Here is a 23,360-nt window from a genome sequence, read left to right as displayed (position 1 = left end):
TCAATTTGAAGTCATCTACAGCGATAAAACCGCAAAAACGAGACCTAACGCAGGAAGGGGCTAATTAATAAACGCGCTCAATCCAAAAACGGAGGCGAGGACGCGGAATCGTGGGGGGGGGGGGGAATCAAAAGAACACGGCTTTTACGACGACGGCGTAATTCCCGGAATCACCAAATGCGTCGCCGGGGGCTCTCGCGGGGGCCGTGCAGCCGAGAGCAGCAAAACATATTAGCCTAATAGGCTAATATGCAAACGACTGGCTGCCCAATTAGGGGACTTAATAACGCATAAACGATGCGAATCCCGCTTCTTCCACGCCGGCGAGGTCGCCGTTAATTCGAGTCAAAGGACTGGCTGTGCTGTCAAAACACCGCACACGCACGCACGCACACACACGCGGCCTGTTGTTGTGAGTCCGAGACGAGCTTAATGATGGAGAATCTGAGCGTTAAATTAACACTAATTAAATGGCCCCAATTGCTGGCAAGATTCAATTTCTTGCACGGGGCTAATGGGGCCTTAAGTGTCCCCGAATTGTTTGTCGGACGTCTATGATTAAACGCGCGCAAAATGGAACAAAAACAACTTTGCCGATTGGACTCGAAATCCGGGCGTGGCTTATTTCCAAGAGATTTTCACAGGGGTTTTGTCTTGACTATTCATCCGGTACTCCTTACTGTATGAAATCACCATTTTGGGAGCTTTTTTTTTTTTTTTTTTTTTTTTTTGTGTGTGTGTGTGACCGCCTCGTGTCCCCCCCCCCTGTGGGAACCCGAATGCTGGTCAAACTGGAGCGAGGGGTGTATGTGTGCATTGTTGGGGGTTCTTTTATGCTGCCGGACGCATGGAGATAATGGCCATTCCTCCACAGCTGGCCCACACAATCAAAGCTTGGAGGAATCCAGCTTTAACCAGGCCTTTGTGGCCGCTAATTACATCTGAATGCAAAACTCAAAGACACCCCCCAAATCCTCCCCCGCAACCTCAATCTCCCCAAAAGTGCAGAATACCCCAAACAACCCTTCAGGGATCAAACTCAATGGACACGTCCACGCACGCACACACGCCTTGGTTACTCTTAAATGTGCAGCCGCGCACACACACCAGCAGGGGTCTCATCAAAGACACACACACACACACACACACACACACACACTCTCTCTCATGTGGCACCCGGCATTAGATCACATCTCAGCGTGCTGCACTCAGAAGAGATGAGGTCTTAGAGGACTTAAGCTTGAATGGAAAACGCACCGAAGAGCCTTGCCCCCCCCCCCCCCCCCCCCCCCCGCCCCTGTAATCCCAATCTACACTAACCCGTCGCCGTCACAATGTTAAGTTTGGCCGCCGAGGTCACAAATTCACACGTGACGATAGTTTTGTAACACACGTTAGTGACAGTGATCTTAATGAGCCATCATTTTTATTTATTTTTTTTTGCTTTGACTTGCAGGACAAACTCGAGATACGAGCGCCAAGTGCTGGTCATGAAGGCAATGTAACCTAAAATTTTTTTTTTTAAAGTGAGTTTTGTATATTTAAAACAAGCACAGAAAGGTATACTTAGCTTAAGGCTATAACAAACAAAGCAAAACAGCGTTAACGTTAGCGATGCTAATGTTAGCATAGATCGTTGGAATTTTAATAGCCAAAAATATTTGAACACAAACAGCGAAGCAAACATGGAGACAGATAATAGCTGTCTATGTAGCATCTTATGGTGTCTTATTAGCATTGTGCTTCTTTTTTTTTTTACTATTTAATAATATGATTTTTTAAACTCTTTTACTGCCACACGTTAGGAAAAAACAACAACAACAAAAAAACAACCCCCACAGTGCCATTTCGCTGATTACGAGCATTCATCAGATTCCGTCACATTGCTGGTGCGTCCTATCCTATGCAAAAGGGTAGTATTTTCTTTGGGGGCGGGGTTAGTGGAATGGACGAGGGCAGGTGGGAGAAGGTGCTCAGTTAGCCTTGAGGTTAGTTTGCTTCTCTTTAGCATTGATTTACTCTTTGGCCTATTTATTTCCCCCCTTCACTTGGATCTGCCTCTGCGGAGGACAAATGGAGGAGAAACATCAAAGCGCACGCACACACATAAACACACGCGCACGTCCTACATCCTTCTATGTCGCACCAATGCATTTGGGGGGCATCTAATAAACCCCCTCCTATAAGGTGTTGCATCATGCAAGTGTCTTCACTTTGTAAGGACATAAAGGGAGGAGCTCCAGTCCTTGGATGAGCGCCAATAATTCACCAGTAGATTATTATTATTTTTTCGATAGCTAAGTTTGATCAATATTCACAAATCTATTTAGAATTGTGAGTAATTGAGCTTTTTTTTGTTTTTTTTTCCAAACATGGCCCTGGTTGATCTCTTATACTCTGCTGCCACCTGCTGGCCGTTTGTGTAATAACTACCATTTCTCCAACCGTTCTTTGCAGTTGAAAGGCTGCATCAAAGCCTTCTGTATGCTCTCGCATTTAAAAAACAAAACAAAACAAAAATGTATAAATACGTCTTTGGGACAGACATTAAAATAGAACGTATTTATACGTTTTATAAGGTGTTGCATCATGCAAGTGTCTTCACTTTGTAAGGACATAAAGGGAGGAGCTCCAGTTCTTGGATGAGCGCCAATAATTCACCAGTAATTTTTTTTTTTTTTGTAGTCATCCTCGGCTTTATTTTATTTTTTAATTTTTTTAAGAGAGATTTTATGTATTTTAAGAGAGTCATCCTCGGCTTTATAACGCCATACACATGCAAGAAAAATAAAAAGACACGCGTGAGTTGTAATTTACGTGACCCGCCATATTGTGTGGCCTCGTGTCGCTTCTGTTTTGCAGGGTTCATTTCCAACAGGGGGGGGGGGGGGTTGCAGGTAAGTCGTTAAACCGACTTGAAAGCGCCGCAATCGATAGTCCCGGGCTGAGCGGGGATTAAAATCGAGGCTAAGTCTGTCGCGATCGATACTGATGGCTAACCCCGGGGTTAAAAACACGAGTAAATCTCCGTCCGCGTCGGCACGCGAGTCGGCACCGGCGGCTCGGTTATACGCGGCGGATAAATCTGCATGCGGACGCGCAAACGGACACACGCAGTCGATAACGCTCGGGCGCCGATTGCGACGTACGGACGCAACGACTTAATCAATTAGGACATCAATCAGGGCTTGGCCCCGATCCCTTTTCAAATCGTTCATTTGAAATCGTTTGGATGGACAACTTTGTAGGAACAAAATACGGAAAATTACAACTTTTCAGCACCTTAATCAATTTCTATCAAGTTCTAATTTCGATTCCAAAAGTCATTTCAACTGACTAATTTTTAGAGATGATGAATTTCTTTAGCTCTAACTTATAATGATCAAAAATTGTGCAAAATCACGAGATATTTAAAGGGATATTTGACTGATTGAACAATTTTCAGCAGTAAAAAGTTCATATTTTGTCTATAATTAATGTGGTAACTTCATTATTTTTCATGTACAATTTGTACCTTTAATAAGTAATTTTTCTACTTGCTGTCGACTGATGATGACATCACATGTGCTGAGGAAGTAGGTAATGACCAATCATGGCTCAGTTTATTGACCAAAACCAGAAAACTTCCATCAGGAAAAAAAAGAAAAGAAAAAAGAAGTATATTTCTCTCGGTTTCCGTTTTTGCAATAATTAGCATTAGAATATAGCTAAGTTTGATCAATATTTACAAATCTATTTAGAATTGTGAGTAATTGAGCTTTTTTTTCCAACATGGCCCTGGTTGATCTCTTATACTCTGCTGCCACCTGCTGGCCGTTTGTGTCCTAACTACTATTTCTGCAACCGTTCTTTGCAGTTGAGAGGCTGCATCAAAGCCTTTTGTATGCTCTCGCATTAAAAACAAAAACAAAAAACATAAAAACGTATAAATACGTCTTTGGGACAAAACATTAAAATAGAACGTATTTATACGTTTTGAGGAGCATATGAGTTAGAGGTAAACAATAAAAAAAAATCTTAAACTTTTTACATTTCTTTGTTTGAATGTAAAACAAAAAGTTCAGAAGGTTCGGAATTTTTAAAGAGTTTCCTGAGATGAAAATGCTTTTAGCTTGACCTTTTTATCGGCCGTCAGATTTGGAAAAAAGGCCAATATCGATATTCGTCAAAATGCCCACTATCGGTCTCGCTGCTTCTTGAACGTGGACTTCGATGGGACTCGGCTTTAGCCAGTTGCCTGACAAATTTACCGTTACGTACAGTAAACGTCAAAACGACGACCGACAAGCTGTATTGCTCGCCATCTTTCTCATTGTCAAACGTTGTTTTCGAAGACTGCCTTAAACGCATCTCAAATGCGCTTCAAGCAATTTGGAAAGCATCGTTTTAGCTCGGAGGATTGTCGGCCGACGAAGCTAGCCAATTAATTTTGTGGCTCACATCTCAAAAAGTCTCACCGGAGACTCCGCGTAGCAGCGCGGCTCGTTTGCGCGGGCACAGGTCGGCGTTTCAATATATGCGTGAGGCTAATCCGGCGCGCGGCGGCTAGCCCCGCTACAACGCGGCGCTAACTCCCATTAGCGCCGCTTCTGCCTCCGGTGGAAATCAACACAAGCCCTTTGCAAGCTTTTTTTTTTTTTTTTTTTTTTTTTTCTTCTTCTCTCCCTCGCATAAAGCAAACAAAATTAAATTTGCTTTGCTAAAAAATCCGAGCGTAGTGCCAAATGTGCGACTCTCTTCCACCCCCCCCCCCCCCGCCGCCCGCGTTTTGCTAGCCGTGTCTGTCTCCTCGTCTCTCGTAGGGATAAATTACTCCGGCATCATAAAAGAGCAGAAAATTACAGAGAAATGGAAAAGGGCGGGCGGGGGTGGGGGACTGGCGGGGGGGGTCACTCAAGTGGGATTCCTTTTCCTAAACAATCCCAGCATGCTTTTGGCTTGTATGTCTCCCGTGCTTTGATTTTCTGCCGATCTGTGCATGTTGTTACTCCGCCGCGCTGCAGGACGCGTGTAGTTATTTTGTTGTTGTTTTCATCATTTTTTTATTGTGCTTGTTTGGGGGGGCGGGGAAAAGCGTTGTGATGTGCCCGAGCAAATAAATACAATCGGGCGCAGCGATAAAGCAGAAAGTGATTTGTCAATTCCCCAATTGTCTATTTTGTGTGTGTGGATTGGAAAAAAAAAAAAAAAGGGGGGGGGGGGGTGATATAGGGAGGAGGGAAAAAAAAAAAAAAGGCTGTTCCTATTGAACTTGACCTGCGGGCCAGATCAATGCGTGTGTGTTAATGCGTGTGAGAAGACAGCGGCGGTGTGCGCGTGCGCATGCGCGCGTGTGTGTGGAGGCATGCGCCGGCCGACGGGTGAGTGCGTGCGTGCGTGCTGCCGGATCAATGTGTCTCTGTGCGCCGCGGAATGAGGGGGGCGGGGGGGGGGGATTGAGGATGATACAGCGGCGGAGGGAGGAGGGAGGTGATGAGATTGAGGAGAGGACGAAGCGTGTGAGGATCAGCAGGAGGGAGAGAGAAAGTAAGAGATGGGTGGGGGGGGGCGAGCTCGGCTCATTTCATTTTCATTTCCCCCTTCCGCGGCATGTCGACACATTCCGCCAACATTCATATCCACAGGCAGATGGTTGGGATCAACCAGGAAACAATGTGGGGGAAAATGGCAAGTTTATGTCTCCCCCCCGAGTAAAATGTTATATTTTATTTCAAAGAAATGATGATGAGTTACATTTCTTATGGAGAAATTCATTCAAAATCTTTTACATATTCACAATTCCCCCCCCCCCCCCAATATATTTTTTTCCCTTCAATTTTAGAAAGTACAATTTGCGAAAACATACATCGAATGTTCATCACCGTTTTGTGAAGAATTTTTTGGGTTTAAATTATTATTATTTTTTTTCCACCAATGCATTTCAATGGGCATCAAAACTATGCGAATTTCCGTTATTTGCCGTCCGGCCCGGTGAATGTCCCACACGACAGCTGCTGCTGATTATTGTCCGAAAAAATAAACAGACTCTAAAAGAAAGGATGAAATCTTCCGTTCCGTGTGCATATAAATCGAAACGGAATCGAACTATTGAATATTTGCCAATGCGAAAACGGCTGCTGTGAAGACGATCTATCCAAACAACGAAGCTAAGTGTAAATACGTCAAGCTATATCCAGGCGTGTATACGGTTAAGACGTTGAAGGTTCAATCATCTGCACTGCAGGGGTTCCCCGTCTCTCCCATCACGAGAAGCTCCGCCCCCGCTTGTGTGTGTGGAGGGTTCCTCAGCCGCCCACTGGAAGCCTACATTTCATCTCTGATGTATTTTCTATGTGCACAGCCCGGGAGAATAAAGCTCACTAGTCCGACAGTGTAAATGGTGAAAGAGACGATTGGGGGGGGGGGGGGTTTGTCGGTGTTACACTTCCCTCCAACCGCCGTCATCCGCCACTAAAAAGCTCCCAATGCATTCCAAATGAAGATAAAACGCTAAACGCTCGGTATTTATGCGGCAATTTGCTCGTCACTCGACGAGCTTTACGACACTTTTTACGCCGACGTGCCGACTCATCAATAACGCTTGAGCGTTTTCAAGGGAACGTTTAGAAGGGACAAAACCACTTACGGATTTGAGAATGGTCATATGTGCTTTTAAAAAAAAAAAAAAAAATTACTCGTGGAGACAAAAGCGCAACAATGTAAGTTGTCAGTCATGCTGGGTTGAAAATCTGAACAAACAAAAAAAAACACAGCACCCTTGTTTTTTGATGCACCCGTTCGTGCTCAGGAGGAAATCAACAAAAATCAAATGCTACACGCCAAAAACAGTTTGGGTTGTTCAATTAACCCAAAACGTTGGGTCAAATGAAGAATAACCCACAAACCAATCCAAGGTCAAATGAATAACATACAAAACAACCCCAAAAATTTGGGTTTATTTATGTGTTATTAATTGTACTTGACCCAACATTTGGGGCTAAGTACCACAAAAAAAAGTTGGGTCGGTTCATTTTTCACCCAATTCAATTGGGTTATTCAGTGAACCCAAAAAGTTGGATCAAATGAATAGCCCATAAAACAACCAAAAATGTGGGTTGATTTGTAGGTTGCTAATTGAAATTTGACCCAACGATAAATACCTCAAAAAGTTGGATTGGTTCATTTTTTAGCTAATTCAATTGTTATTCAACTAACCCAAAAAGTTGGGTATCAAATGAATAACCCACAAAACATTTAAACATTTAATTTGACTCAACGATTACGGTTAAATACATATAAAAAATTGGGTCGGTTCATTTTTCACCCAATTCAATTGGTTTATTCAGCTAACCCAAAAAATTTGGATCAAATGAATAGCCCATAAAACAACCAAAAAAATTGGGTTGATTTGTGGGTTCTTCATTTAATTTGACCCAATGATAAATACCTAAAAAAAAAAAAAATTGGGTTGCTTAATTTTTGACCCAATTCAATTGTTTACCCAACTTTTTGGGTTAGTTGAATATCAAATGAATAACCCACAAAACAACCCCAAAAAATGGGTTCGATTTGTGGGTTAATTATTTAATTTGACCCAACGATAAATGCCTCAAAAAGTTGAGTTGGTTAATTTTAGAGCCAATTCAAATGGGTTATTCAACTAACCCAAAAAGTTGGGTATCAAACGAATAACCCACAAAACAACCCAAAAAAAATGGTTTGATTTGTGGGTTATTCATGTAATGTGACCCAACTTTTTGGGTTAAAAATGTTGGGTTGACCCATTCTTGACCCAATTTGGGTTATTTTTGACCCAACTGTTTTGAGAGTGGAGGGATGGGCGAAAACCGATACCGGATATCCAAGAGGCGTAACCAGAACATTTATTTATTTTTTTTAATTCCCATGCAAGGAACCAAATATCAGACTGTGTCAAAGAAAGGCAAACATTATCTTTTGTAAAAAAATATGAATGTTAGACAGTTGTATCATTTTATCCGATGGTGATGGTGCAGGTGTTCCAACTGAAGCGAGTGTCATCAATTCCAGGTGAGGTCGTAACAGATGGACACAGACGAGCTGCAGTGGGACGTGACCCCGAGGACACGCGGCGTGACATACTGTACATCACGCACACGCGAAGATCTGCCGCCCGCGTGGCTCGATCCCAAGAGGAAATTGAATTGGAGAGTTGACCCCACCTGACACCAGGCAAGCGCCATTGATTTTTATCAAAACGCCAACCGTCAATACTTGAGATTGCTTTTGTGGTCACCGCCCCCCACCTGCCGCTCTTAAAAGACTTCATACGTGACATGAGGGAGGCTTTTTGGGGACGTTGTCGCATAAAAAAAAAAAAAAAAAAAATCACAACAAAATGACGTCCGTGTCTTGCAGAGACTCCACCAAATCGTTTCTAAGGATATAGAACGACAATATCGTGATATCGCAATATTGTCTTCGTCACGATATTACAAGCAGCACATCTGTAAAAAAAAAATAATAATAAAAATAAAAAAATTAAAAAAAAGTTGTATTACATTTGTGCCGTTCCGGCTCCCTCTGGTGGGTTAGTTCATTAGTGCAGGTTAATTTTAATTAGGAATGTTTTGGCCACTTTGTTTCGGCGGTTATCACTCCTATAAATCAGCAAATATTTGTCAGCATCCGAGTAAAAAACAAACAGACGAACAAAAACATTAGTTTTGATACACTGTATCATGACTTTTTTTTTTTTTTTTTTTCGCCAAAATTCCCACAATATTGTGATAATTATCGTATTATATCGTGATGTCTTGGTCATCTATTTATACTCCAAATTGAAATTAATTGTGGAGCTGCATTCGGAAACGTTTTTGGACTTTTAATGAGGGGAAAACGAGAGCGTGTTCAGCTTGCTCAAAATATCCCGTGACCAAAACTAGCCATGCTAACAGTTAGCATCCAATTTCCTGGTCAAAATCCAAATTGTTGGTGGAATTCACCAAACGTATGAAAAGCAAATCAATCCGACTTTTTGGCTTTGACTTCAGAACAACAACAAGAAGCGCCGATAACAAAACACAACCAACGTTTGTGTGTCCCCCCGTTTAATACCCGCTGATCAGCACTCATTTTTCTTGCGGTAACAAGCGTGAAAACGGCTCTCATAAATCCAAAGAGGATTTTATTTTTCATTCATTAAAAAAAAAAAAATAATGGAGCCCACATCAACGGTTGTTTTGTAAATAAAACAACACGCCATCAGTAAAGCTGGCTTGTTGCCACCACGACATCATAACGACTCCACGCGGGACTTTTGAGCCCGCTGCTCGGATTAGGTGTGCGGCTGAGATGCGTGCGTGCGTGCGTGCGTGTGAAGCCCCGCCTCCACTTCATCATGTGATATTTCATCAGAAGCGGAGCCAATGCGCCACGATGACATCACGCAAGTCGAGCGTTTTATCAAAGGTGAGGGGCGCAGGGAAAAAAAAAAAAAAGAGAGAGAGGCTCAAATGTGCGTCTACACTTTGTTACGCAAACGCGACGGCCATTTTGCTATTTGAACGTCTCGACCCGTGATGGATTGGCTGCACTCCCGCCTTGACAGACGAGCGATGGATGTGCCCGAGTTGAGAAGATGAAGGGGGGGGGGGGGGGCAAGCAGATCATTTCCTCTTCAGCAACACGTGTCATTTGCTGGGAACAAACAAGCCTTCAGCAATCTCTTACTTGCCTTCTCCTTGGATAGCTTTCGCTTGTGTTAACATACTCGAAAATATTCACAAATGAATGCTGGGCAATTGACGGAATCGGCTAACGACGGCATCTGGTACGAGAGCGTTATGTCGATCCTATCGGCACAGACGTTTGTATTGATAGTCTGTGCCGATATGATCGACAATTGGATCGTAAAAATCGAACTGCAAAAAAAACGAAATCTCAACTAGAGATATAATTTCCTAAATTATAAAATAGACGAGTTATTTTTACTAGGGATGGGCGGGTATCGGTATCGGGCCGATACCAGCCTTTTTTTTCCAAGTACTCGAGTACTTGTGACACCAACGAGTACAAGTGACCGATACCGGAGGGGGGTAAAAAAAAAAAAAAAAAAAAAAAAAACGACGATAATTAATAATTTAATAATAATTTGATAAGCGATTAATCGTTATACCTATCAGATATTGTTTAATGTAGATAAAAATACATGGGAAGAGGACCTTGAAGAAATAATCACATATTAAATTGCAATCGTAATTTGGACAAGAAAAAATTTTTGCAATTAGATGATTTTTCAAAATGGTTCAACGCTATATTTTTGACACTGTATCTTGAGTCATGCAGTCATATCCCATCTGGAGTTTCAATTTTCCGATTTTAATAATAGTTTTCGCACCAATATCACCTTGCAGGCAAAATCGTGTTGCGTCATTATATCAATTCAGATATAAACTGTAAATAAATACTTTCAAAAACACAATCATTGTTTCCATCCGATTTTGTTTCTGTTTACGTGCGAAGGCGCAACCTGTGGTCGCGTGCGGCCAAGCGGCCATGTTTCTCGGGGCGTCAAGCGTGATTTGTGTTCTCCCAAGCGCGAGCGTGTCGCGTGTGCGCAAACCGCCACTTACGTTGGCCCCCTAATGACACACTTAAAGACGTAATTAGGCCCGCAAAGAGATATTGCACGCCACGCGGCGAGGCGGGAGAAGGTTCGCGCGTACGCGTGCGTCTTAATTAGCCCTGACAATCGCAATTGTGTTCACATAGCATGGACGGGGGTGCAGTTGGTAACGAGGATATAATGGCTTGTATTCGCTTCAAGATAACACAAACACGATTGGCACAAACAAGACAAGAAAATTTAGTGAGGGGTTGTGCAAAACATATCACGTTGTACTTTGTGGGCTTAGCCGGATCGAAATAATTAGTTAAAAAAAATCATAGAGGAAAAGTTCTGTCTATGACTGGATAGCCGATAGCTGTATATGTTTCATCTGTACGTATCGTTTATACAGCAATCTGCTTGCGACGTGGGAGTAACAAGATGGCCGCCCTGTGATTTCAACTACTTGCGCTGGCGTGTATGGCTAACGGCTATCCACACATATATTATACAGGTCAGTGGTCTGCGACAAGTCATTTGGAGTTCAGAGGTCCAACAAAAATGATTCTGAAAAACAAGTTGGTGCTCTGTTTTTTGGAACTTTATTTTTATTTATTTATTCATTTTTTTATTTATTTTTTTGAATGATTTTTTTCCTGTTTTTTTGAATAATTTCTTTTTCTGTTTTTTTGAATGATATTTTTTTTTTTTTTTTGGGGGGGGAATTTTTTTCTGTTTTTTTTTTGTATTTTTTTGTTTTTTGGAATATGTTTTTCTGTTTTTTGGAATTTTTTTTGTCTTTGTTTCTTTGGAATATTTTTTTTTCTGTTTTTTGGAATGATTTTTGGGGGGGAATATTTTTTTTTCTGTTTTTTTTTTATTTTTTTTAATGTTTTTTGGAATATTTCTTTCTGTTTTTGTTTTAATATTTGTTTTCTGTTTGGTTTTTTTCTGAGTATTTTTTTCCCTGTTTTTCGGATTTTTTTTTTTTTTTTTTAATGACAGAAAAAAATTATTCAGTAAAACAGAAAAAAAAATATTCAGAAAAACAGACTCAAAAAAACAAAGCTCCCCCAAAAAATTGTTGTTTTTTTCCAAGTGAATGCAATATGCTTCCGTATTCTAAAATAAAGACTAAAATGCTCGATTTATAGTCGACTAAAATGGACTAAATAAAAACAGAATGACTCACTGTGATTAAAAAATAAATAAATAAGTGTGACTGAAACTGGACTAAAACTAAGAACTCAATTTTCAAACGTCTGATCGAATGAAGTAACACGATGATGAGGAATGAGACAGCAGCCTTCATCTGAACCTTGAGATATGAGCGTGTGCGCCAAGCAGCCTTCTGCCTCTGCTTAAGAATCCGGTCACATCTCTTTGCTAGCAGGCAGGCAGAAAGGCGCTTTCACGCTGGCAGCTTTGCTTTGCTTTGCTCTAATTCCCCTTTCTTTCTCGGCGTGAGTGCGCGTGCGCGCCCGCGTGCGTCTTCCGGCCTGTGCATCAAATTGGACGCCGTTGTTGTTGTTTCTTTCACTTTCTGTTTTTGGTGCCACGTGTGTGTGTTTGTGTGTGTGTGTTGCCTCTCAGCAAGCACTGATAAACCCACTTTAGACTCTCCTTCCCCCCCCCCCCCCCTGATCTGTTGGGCTCTGGGCTGGCGCGCACGCGCACACGCGCGCGGAGAAAGCGAGCTGTAGCTGCTAGCTGATGTGTGACGACCTGCCACTCAAGCCCGGCTCCGTTGAGACGCGGCACAAAAGGAAGGAGGGAAAGATGACTGGGGGGGGGGGGGGGGATATCAGTGTCTTTCTGCCGGCTGGCTGCTAGCTGTCGCTCTCTGTCTGTCTCCTTATCTCCTTCCTCCTCAACGCTCCCCCCCCCCAAGTGGCTGCTTTTGGCATCTGAGCGCCACCCGCAACCCAACCACGCAGCTGCCAACCTTGATTTTTACACCCCCCCCCCCCCCCTCTCACTTTCCTCCTACCTGACCAAGTGTCACTTCCTTTTAGTCGCAAAGACCTTTCATACAGATGACATGTCGAAGCAAGGAAGGGGGAGGGGCGTAATAGAGAAGGCAAGAGAGGGAGGTTAGAAAAGTGGTACTCGGCAGCAGTGTTAATACCTGTGCAGTTTTTTTTGTTTTTGTTTTTTCAGGTTGCATTATGCAGTAGTGAATATTTATATATATTTAAAACACTGTACACCAAAATATGTAAACAAACGGATACTGCGTCTGACAAACGCCTAACTTCGTCGCCGCTAGCTTAATGCTAACACATCGTGCAAAAATGCCACAGTCTACAAAAATAGCAGCGAGGTCGAGTTAAAAAGACAGAAAGATGATCTAATACTCAGGTTGTTTTTTTTTTTAAAGACCGATATCAGTACGAGTACTCAACACTTGAGTAGGTCACCGATACTGATACCACTAGTATGTTTATTAAAAAAAAAAAAAAAGAAAGTTAATTTTGAGAGACCTATATATCTCAATTTAGCATTTTTCCTTAAAATTTTGTGAAATTAATGGCAATTTTTCTATTCTTCCAATTTGGAACATGAAGGTCTGATTGTAAAATGGCAACAAGAGGGCAGCCGATTCTGGTATCAGCCACCGTCATGTGTGCCTTAATTTTTTTCTATTTTGTATTTATTTAATTATTTATTTTTCATTTAAAAAAAAAAAAAAAAGTACCTTAAAATAAGTCTGGTATCGGCACCGATACCAATACCATGTATATCTGGGCCATCCCTACTTTTGATACATATTTCCCCAAAACCACAATAATATATAATTTTAAAGAAAGATTTATATATCCCAAGATAGCATTTTTCTTTAAAATTTCATTAATCACAATTTTCAATTTTTTTTTCTTTCTTATTTGTAGGCCCTTATAAAACGGCGAGTGCAATACCTTGAAATAAAACTGGCATATAGTCTTCTTTTTTTCTGAAAAAACTTGTTATATTAGTTATATTATATGAGTGAAGCGCAGTCAACTCTTCTTCTTTTCATCAAATTTACACGTGTTGCCTGCACCACACTGCCCCCTGGAGGCCAAGCTGTGCACAGCAGAAGCAGCGCAGCGTGTATAAAAACAGAACGCGTTGATTTCTAGGGCACTTTATGTAACGAACAACCGCAGCTGTAACAAAGCGCCGTACATACTAAACCCGAAGATGGATTTTCTTTCCTCATGTCAACGTGTCGGATGACGAGCTACATATTGATTGGTAGTAAAAAAAAAAAAAAAAAAAGACAAAATGGCCGACGTCCTTCCTGTCTCATTAATCGGTGGCTTATTTGCATGTCATGTTGCTATGATGACGTCACATGTTTACTATCTCTACACATTATAAACAAAAAGCAACATGAAGGAAACGTGATCAAAAGTCGAGCGACGGGGGTCCGTACGGCGCGGCCATCCGACTTGCATTCATCAAGTCATGAAACTAATGACTTCCAGGGAACGCTAAAGCGAAATCATTTCCGCCGTGAGTCACTGCCAAGTTAGGATTATTCTGTGAATCAATCATCTGGGAAGCAGTCGACTCTCACGAGAGCAACTTGCAACCCGGCCAGTGGTGCTGCCATCATGTGGCTGAAGATGTTACTGCAGGGGGAGGAACGAGACAAGAACGAGTGAGTTTGCCAAGGCGCTCGCTCAGCAATATGGATCCACAAAAGCTGGAGGTTATTGAAGACAAAGAATCCTCCATCGGCGCCGTGGCCGATACCGCTGATTCATCACTAGAACCCCCCCCCCCCCCCCCCCCCCCCCCAGACAGACACGATCCAAATGTCTCCGTCTTCATCATCACCTTTCTCTGACACTCATCATCCTCGTCGTTATGACAACAGCAAAACACATCGATGTTGGCAAGTGCCAAAAAAATTTATTTATTTTTTTTGTGTCTCGAGTTGATGCCTAAAGTTTCCCGTTAACGGTATGCAAATCGAGTCACAAACCTTTCTGGAATTGAGAGCTACGACTGAAAATTGCAAAGGGCTACCAGGTGTATACGCGATTCTTCAGTAACCGATTTGCTGAAATTATTTGGGGCTAAATCGTCATCGTTAAATTAATTTGGCGCTACAATGCCGACCTTTGACTTGTACTAGTTTTTGTTTTGTTTTTAAATAGTCCTTGACTCATTTGCTCCCAAAAACGTCTAAAAATGTTCTATTTTAAATATTGCCATGGTCCCAAAGACGTAATTATATGTTTTTTTGTTTTTTTTTTGTTTTTTTTAATGCTCGAGCATTCAGAAGGCTTTGATGCAGCCTCTGACCTGAAGAGGTTGCTTAAAGCAATGGTAGTTATTGCAAAAACGGCCAGCAGGTGGCAGAAGAGTATAAGAGAGATAATTGTAGTTCGTTTTAGTTTTGTAAACATAAAATGTAGCTTTCAGTTAGTTTTCGTTTTTTAAAAAGCCTTTTCATTTTCATTTTATTTTGTTAAAATTGTTTTTTGAATTTTCGTTAGTTTTAGTTAACTAAAATAAACTTGGTTATCATCTCTCTCTCTCTCTCTCGCACTGTGGTTAATCCAGGTTGTCCTCATCTTCTGCTAAAAATCAGCACGAGTTTGCTAGCGATCCTAACGACGACAAGTTCCAAATCGAAAAATGGATGCTTGCAAACCAAGAGATCAGCACTGATTCATCGAGTAAGCGGCGTGTCTTAAAAAGGGACACTTGACTCATTGAACAATTTTCAGCAGTGAAAAGTTCATATTTTGTCCAGAATGAATTTGATAACTTCATTATTTTTCATGTACAATTAATACCTTTAAAAACGTGTTTTGTTTTGTTTTTCCTCTTGCTGTCGACTGATGATGACATCACCTGTGCTGAGGACGTAGGTAACGACCAATCATGGCTCACCTTTTCTGAATTTGGTCAGTAAACTGAGCCATGATTGGTCGTCAGCAAAGGTGATGTCATCATCAGTCGACAGCAAGTAGAAAAATTACTTTTTAAAGATATTAATCGTACATGAAAAATTTATCGACCAACTATGAACTTTTTACTGCTGAAAATGTCTCAATGAGTCAAGCATTCCTTTAAATGCTTTTCGATGTCGCGATTCACTCCTGCTCCACTTTTTAAACGAGTAAACTGCGGGTGAATTTTGCTTTCCAGAAGCCAAGTGGGGAAACGCTGGCAGCTATCAGGCTTCTCTCCAAGGCGCCGACTTGCACATCTGCCCCTTGGCAAGGCCGGAATTAACTCAGTGGAAGAAAAAAAAAAAAAAAAAAAATCCCCTTTTTCACTCCCGTTTCCTTGTTTGCGGCGCTTTTAATTAAAGTGAAGCGGGGGGGCTGCTAAAAAGCTGCTACTAATTACACAGCGACTGCCCCTTCGTCTTGCCGTCTCTCCTGCTGGTGTTTGCTTGTTTGTGTGCTCTCCTCTGGCAACTTGCCCCCCCTCCAGTGCGCTGGAGCTCGGCCAGCAGCCACCAGCACCGCCACGGGCATTATTAACATCTGCAGGCACGGGCAGAATAGCAACAAGGTAGAAAGTGCAACACACGGAAGGAAAAAAAAAAAAAAAGAAAAAAAAAAAAGTGAAACTCTGCAATATCGAGTTTAGCTCCTCCTCCACACTTTAAAATACTTTGTAAATATATTTCAGCACCCAAAAAAATAAATAAAAAATTGCAAGCTTTAAGAGGCATGTTGCCCCGTTTGTGTGCGTGTGAGCGTCTGGGTGTGAGCTGTGGTAGACAGCAGTTCATAACTAAGTTGTACTGGTATTCACGAAACAGCTGAAACGTGTAATGGTGGCTGTAGCTCCTCTTTCCCACATGTAACGGCATTGCAGCAAAGTCTTTTTTTTGTGGTTGTTTTAAAACAAAAACACCTTACTATAGCCTACATAGTCTTTTTGTTTGTTTGTTTTTTAATTAAACACCTTACTATACATGGTCGTTTTTTTAAAACACGTTATTATTATTATTATTATTTATGTATTTATTTATTTATTTATTAAATACCTGATTATACATGGTCGTTTTTTTCCTCAAAAAAACAAAAGATAAAAAAAAAACACACGGTTGTCTTTATTTTATTTATTTTTTTTCTTGGTGGTTTTGTCTTTTTTTTTTTTTGTAAAGCCTTACTATGGTCGTCTTTTTAACACCTTACTCTTTTTTTTAATGTATTTTTTATTTTTGGAGGTTTTTTTTGAAAAACAAAACACTTATAAATGGTTGTTTTTTTTTTCTTACTATATATGGTCGTTTTGTTTTTTGGTTTTTTTTTTTCTCTTTTGAAAAAAAAAAAGCCTTACTATTGTTTTTTTTAAACACCTTAGCCTACTATTTTTTTTTTCCATCAAAAAAAATAAAATAAAATAAAAAAATATCGTACCTGGCTCAGTTGTGTTGGAGGTGAATGTGAATTCATCGATTGCAGGTGAATCTGAAACGTATCCCCGGTGATAATCGGGAGTTCACTCTAAATTGTCTACCTGATGTGCGAGTTCTCGATCCGAGAGTGAGCCGTCGTTGAGAGATGCAGATAAAAGTCACTGGACAGCAGGAGTGGGCGGGACTTTGAAGCCCTGCCACAATCGAGCCTTTTGTCACCATCTGGACGCCATTTTAAAAACCATCAGCTCTGGCCCCCCTCTTGTAAACAAGTGTGTGCGACCCCAAACAGGCCACTCTCACTAAACGGGTTCATTCTCGCAGCTGCAGAACCCCCAAACAGTTGATCTGATGCAAAGTTCACTACAGCTGTATGGCGCTACTTTGGGATAATGACATGGAAATGACATGCTAATGCTATGCTAATCTGGCAACATTATTCTGCCCACCGGGGACCAGGAGGCAGAGGAACCTGACACAAACTACTGTGTGCAAACACACTCGCACGTGCACACATAAGCCAAAGGAAAGTTGGCGAAGTTTATGTCAAAATATTGATAAAGGAGATTTTTAAACTTGTACAAAATTTGTGGGATAAAAGAAAAATGAGCTCAAGATTAATTTTTTAACACATGACCTGTGATGACAAATGGTTAAATTGTGTTTAATTTATGAATTATGCATTAGACGGCGGATTCTAGCGGTTGATTTAAAGAAGAAGAAGCAAAAAGCAGCTCAAAAGTTAAAAAAAAAATAAATAAAAAAAAATGGATGAAAATTATTTACGACTGAAATGACAGTGAATGCAACAGCGCCTCTCTCTGGATAAAACACGTAACTACAGCATTTACCGTCTAAATTTCAGGGGCAACAAAAGAAGACATTTCGATTAAAATACAATCTTGGTAAAAGCAGGGTACACACAAACACACGTACCGATTTTTAATATACCTTATTTTTAAAATATGAAAGTCAGACACAAATGAAGTAAAAAAATAAAATAAAATGCGCCACCTGTGAGAGGCAACGTTGGTGCCATAAACAACTAGAACGCTGGAAAAAATACATAGAAGAAGAAGTCGAGTAGAAGAAGAGAGGAAGCTATGCTAACGATTAGCTCATCACTACAGCACATTGCAGTCGCAAACGCTTCTCGTCATTTCTGTTGTGGTGAGTGCTTGTGTATGGAAGCCCAAAAGTGTCAAAATTCAATGAATTAAAAAGGCCTTTTTGAAATAACTATTCTTTTGATAAATAACAGGCAATTAGGTTACCTGAGCCCATGTGATGTCATTTTCAGTCGACACCAAGTTGCAAAATGTGTTTTTTTTAAAGGTACTAATTGTACGTGAAAAACAATGAAAGTATCAAATTAATTCTAGACAAAATATTCACTTTTTATTTGCTATAATGGGCTAAATAAATGAAGTATCCCTTGAAATGCAAAAGATTATCCGACTACAATTAACAAAGGACTACAGAAATCAATTTAATTTCAATTTAAGCAACGGCTGTAAAAAATTACTCGATTAGTAAAATAGTTAATTGCTTGACTGCGTATTCAGTTCTTAAAACCCAAATCCATCTTTCACCAGGAATGTGTTCTTCCTTCCTCCCTGACTTGCCCCGCCCCCTCCTAAGTGGCCGTGATTGACAGGTGGGCTATATCCACGCAATATCAGCCGGCACACGTTCCTATTCCCTCCTGGAGGCTTCATCCGCTGCTCAAATTAACCTTCTGCGCAAAAGGGGAGTGGGGCGATGCCGGTCGGTGGGCTGGGGGCTTTGGGGGGGGGGGGGTCGGTTTTGTCCCTGCGTGAGCCAATCAGCAGGTGATTAGGCCGAGGGCGGGCGGGGTGAGGGGGGGGTCACTGCAATGGGGCCATCGCAAGCCTGATTGGTTTCAATCAGCGGTCGGTCGGGAGGACAGCTGGGAGCTGAGCCGCGCCGGCGCGCTAATCAACGTGTCCCACAGTCAGGCATGAACACACACACACACACACACACACACACACACACTGGTGTGCACAACACGAACATCAGCGTGAGTACACATTGACATGCGACACAAACACACAGCAGGCAGAAATGAACAGTTTATAAACATCACATCATGGCAATCTGTGGGGGGGGGCTGCACAAGCGCACAATGTTACAGTAAATTGAATGACTAATTGCATTGGCTTCGTCCATTGCACCATCTGATCTGGCAACCCGTGACATTGCTTAGCCGCGCTTCGTCCCGCACAATTCGCTGCACGGCTCCCAACCGACCGCCGTGTCGGATGGCGTGCGAAATCCCTGCTCAAATCTTTGCTTTGCCAAACCCGCTGGGAGTGGGAAGAAAGAAAAAAAACAAAAACACAAACATTCTATTTGGCTTTCTTGCGGCGTTTAACTTGCGCGAGGTTCGGTGTTGCGCAATGAGAGTGGTCACGTGAGATAAAAATGTGACAAAAAGAAATGCTTAATCACATGACTTCAGTAGTTCAACTCACAATGGCAAATGTTATATTTGTTCCAACTGTACAATAAAATATATATATTTTAGTTATTCATACCGTCATTTCATAATCATTCATAAAATTGAGTTCAAATTAAACTGATGTACTGTACTGTAAAAAAAAAAAAAAAGGGAAAAAAAGTAATATTTATTTGTGTTGAAGTCATTTTCTGCCACTAGATTTTAATTGAATTTTAGTTCGTCTTTTGACTAAAATTCATTTAAAGTTTTAGTCATCATGTTATCATCTGATTGTATTTTCGTTTTAATCCAATTTTTTAGTCGACTAACTTCATAAATTATCTGCAATGCAATACACACAAAAGTGAAATATTAACGGCTCAATTTGGACAACTTTTTCGGAACCTGGCAACATCTCATCTTATAAAGAAAAAAAAACTGCAGCTATGTGACATTTACGTACATTTTTTGTTGCATTTGAATTTATTTTTGGCCTTCCTTCACTGTCAGATACTTTCCTCACAGATGTAACGCTGAAATTCAACTACAAGGGGACAAAAAGTAATCATTTATAGATTTACCTAAGTATTCAGCTGAAAAGTATGACTTTCGCTTGACACGTGCTTACTATTCTACTTAAAAATCAATGCTCATACCTTTTAAACTCTGATAGTTTCGATTGTGCGTTCCGAAGTCACGTGACATGACATTTCTGACAGCTGTCGACAGTCTGCGCATGCGCGGAGCGTGAAGTAGGACGGCATTTGCTCACAGTTGATGTCCTGAGTCACCGCTTTAAAGTTTACTTTGCGGCTCAACAACACAACACAACAGGCAGGAAGGCAGGCAGGAAGTGCTGCGCTTCTCTCGGCCACGTAACAAGCCAAAGTCACTTTTTCGAACCAGCTGGTCAAGTTTTGTGGATGGCGGATGTTGACGCTGGTGACTCGTCGTCAGTGAGGTACGAACATTTCTTGGTTCTCTAGTCGACTTTCTAAACTTCTCCCCACCGACCACATCTTTTAGTTAGTCTTTCGTAACTTTATTTAATTTGCCATTAGCGCAAAAGTCCCGAAACAAAAGTCCGGAAAGTACGTTACGCAAAGATGGCGGACGCGTCTGTCATTCGGATTCTGGAGTGTGACTCGTCCACTTGAAGACGAATTCCAGATGTTAGACCGATCCGAGTAAATGCACAACCCGTGACTTTCGGCGTGAGGGTCATTTATAAGGCGTGGAGAGAAGAGGGACACTTGACTGTTGATTTATTTCACATGTCGGACACTCGTGGAGCGGGACAAAACGCATCAAACGTGCGTGACCAGAAGCCCCGTGGTCGGGTCAGAGTTTAGGAAAGGAAAACTTTGGGATATTGTCACTTGAACTTGAAATGCTTTGCTTGTTATGCCTGTACACACAAATAAAAGACATCATTTCCATACGTGTGTCATTGCATGCAGGCAAGAAGTGGCAGCTCCCCTGCAGTGATGTCGTCTTGGTGGTGGGAGCAGTGGTCCCTGGTGGGCTCGAATGACACCATCGGTTCTAGCGGCCCCAAGGACAAGACCTGCTACAACAGCACGCAGAATACCGTCCTGAGCGGAGTCCACTTTGGGGGAGTTCCTGTTGTGCTGCTCCTCAACTTTAGCTTCTTTTTGGTACGAGCTCCCCCGTTTGTCCATAAAAGTTCGCTCAAATGGATGACTTATTTATTTTTTTGGGTCCTAAAGGTGTTGCTGATCCTGTTTTCGATTATACGGAAGAAATTCTGGGACTACGGACGTCTGGCTCTGGTTGCGGACAACGAAGGGTTCGTTTTGGATTAGACACTCGTTTGGATTTGGGCAGGGTTTGAATTTGCTGACTTTTAAGCAAGTAATAAAAAAATATATATATCAAGTTTTAGGAATGGCTTTTGTCGTCATAGCAAATTCATCACATGCACAGGTTGGATATACTTTTAACAGAATTCCGTTGTTAACATCTGAACTTTGCGTTTTAGGGTTACCGGGTCGGGACGCCGTCGATACAAACATACGTCGTCCTGTGTGTCGAATGGTGACGACCTGGAGTACGAAATGGTTTGACGAATCCCATTATTTGTGACATAGTTAATAATTTGTCACAATCTGAATGAACGTTTATTCTCATCATTCTTAGGGCTTCTGTTCTTGGCTTCCTTTCATTCTCCGAATGGAGTGAGTAGTCATTTTTGTCACCGCCGGCTTCGTGCTCACGTCCCGATGATCCCCTTTTTTTGAAACGACGTCTCCGCTTGTCTTTCCCAGCGACGAGAAAATCAAAGCCCGATGCGGCAGAGACGCCGTCCACTACCTGTCCTTCCAGCGTCACCTGGTCATCCTGCTGCTGGTTATCACCGTCACCTCCCTCGCGATTATACTGCCCGTCAACTTGACGGGCGACCTGCTGGGTGAGCTTTGGCACCTCGTAATTTCGCGCTGATTCGTCTTTTTTTTAATTATAGCCTGTTCTTCGTAGATTTAAAAAAAAAAAAAAGACTCCACCAGATTCACTTCCTCTTGAGAAATTAACTTGTGAAAGTGGAAGAAAAAGTCCCTTTACGACTGCTTCTCCTTTTTGCCCCACTTTAAGATTGATGTCACTTTATGACGTTAAACGCACCTTACAGCATCTTAACAGTTTAATGGCAATAATATTACAACTGAATGAGGTGGAGAGAAAAGGAAAAAAAAAAAAATCAATGGCTCTCTCTTAGCGCACTTTTTTTCCCCATCCTAATTGTTTTTCAGGCAATGAGCCGCAGAATTTTGGAAGGACGACCATTGGGAATCTTCAAAAGGGGTAATAAACTGTAACATGGAAGCAGAAAAACTTCAATAAAACTTACAGTGGGCATGTAAAATGTCTCGGACTGCCACTAGCTTCGACCTTTGGTTTACAATAGACAAGTTAGTTTACAATAGAGGTCATTAACTATGTGCAGTGAAATAGTTTTCACATGCTTTCACATTCACATTGTGTTCGTGTAGATTCGTGACGAACGACACCTTCCAACTTGTGAAAATATTTGGGTTACATCTAGGGCTGGGTCTAAAATATCGATATATCGAATCAATATTCCTTTTAATAACCCAATATCGATTCATAAAACCATGAATCAATACTTTTAAAAGATTTTTTTACCCCGCAAATTAATGTGCCAAGTAGGGCCCGACCGATTAATCGGCCACAGATTATAATCGGCCGATTATTGGCCTTCAAACATCGGCCAGTTGAGCTAAATGGCAGATTAATTTCCCCTTTAAATGTTATCAAAGAAAGCCGAAGTTTCCGACACTATGAAAGTACTCTGAATGCACCATTTTGCTTGCGTAGCATTAGCAACTAGCACGTGTGTAGCGTATGTTATTCTGTTGTCACGAAGCGTTCTTTAAGCTGTTTAATGACACCGCAGTTGGAGTTAACTGTAAAACTAAATACACAACGTTAAGGATTAAATCCACTGTACGTTTTTAAAACATCGATAGCGTAGCGCAAACAGGAAGTTAGCAAGTGCTAACGGCAAGTTAGCTTTGACTTCGGGGAGTGTTTTTTCCTTCAAATAACGAATCGAATCGGGCCCTTCTGAATGGAATCGAATCGATTTTGGAAATCTGAAACGATACCCAGCCCTAGTTACATCATCACCATAGGAGCTGATCTCCGTTGTTAATTGATAACCGATGGTGTTCCGCAAGGCTCTATACTAGGTCCACAGAATTTGACACTATAAATGTTTCAATTACTTGCTGTAATCTCTTGATACTCAGAGATTAGATCTCAGATCCAGAGAGTAGTGCGTTCATCATAAAAATATGTACTTATTTATAACTTAACTACCGTGTTAGCTTAGGTTAGCGTGACTATAACGCAGTCCGATTCATGTACACATTCGGGCTCAGGAACCCTGTACAAAGAACCATAACACACGT

The 23,360-nt window shown here is 41.4% G+C and overlaps 1 protein-coding gene across 5 annotated transcripts in view; it reads left to right on the top strand.

The window, feature by feature from the left end:
• tmem63a (transmembrane protein 63A) overlaps positions 1 to 23,360 on the top strand; it is a 39,362-nt gene that overhangs the window by 7,767 nt on the left and 8,235 nt on the right. The window contains exons 5-12 of one of the 5 annotated variants that reach the window (XM_077510424.1): positions 8,029 to 8,190; positions 10,980 to 11,081; positions 20,868 to 21,065; positions 21,138 to 21,217; positions 21,410 to 21,488; positions 21,568 to 21,605; positions 21,696 to 21,838; positions 22,179 to 22,230. In XM_077510424.1, the coding sequence (XP_077366550.1) occupies positions 20,895 to 21,065; positions 21,138 to 21,217; positions 21,410 to 21,488; positions 21,568 to 21,605; positions 21,696 to 21,838; positions 22,179 to 22,230 (563 nt within the window). In that variant the 5' untranslated portion in view covers positions 8,029 to 8,190; positions 10,980 to 11,081; positions 20,868 to 20,894. Of the gene's footprint in view, positions 1 to 8,028; positions 8,191 to 10,979; positions 11,082 to 18,031; positions 18,114 to 18,959; positions 18,988 to 19,917; positions 19,989 to 20,146; positions 20,369 to 20,867; positions 21,066 to 21,137; positions 21,218 to 21,409; positions 21,489 to 21,567; positions 21,606 to 21,695; positions 21,839 to 22,178; positions 22,231 to 23,360 lie in introns of those variants that run through there. The other 4 variants (XM_077510426.1, XM_077510427.1, XM_077510423.1 and 1 more) reach the window with 4 other exon arrangements.

Source organism: Festucalex cinctus, chromosome 21, assembly GCF_051991245.1.
Source record: "Festucalex cinctus isolate MCC-2025b chromosome 21, RoL_Fcin_1.0, whole genome shotgun sequence".
Taxonomy (NCBI): Eukaryota; Metazoa; Chordata; class Actinopteri; order Syngnathiformes; family Syngnathidae; genus Festucalex; species Festucalex cinctus.
This window is presented reverse-complemented; position numbering and strand designations above follow the sequence as displayed.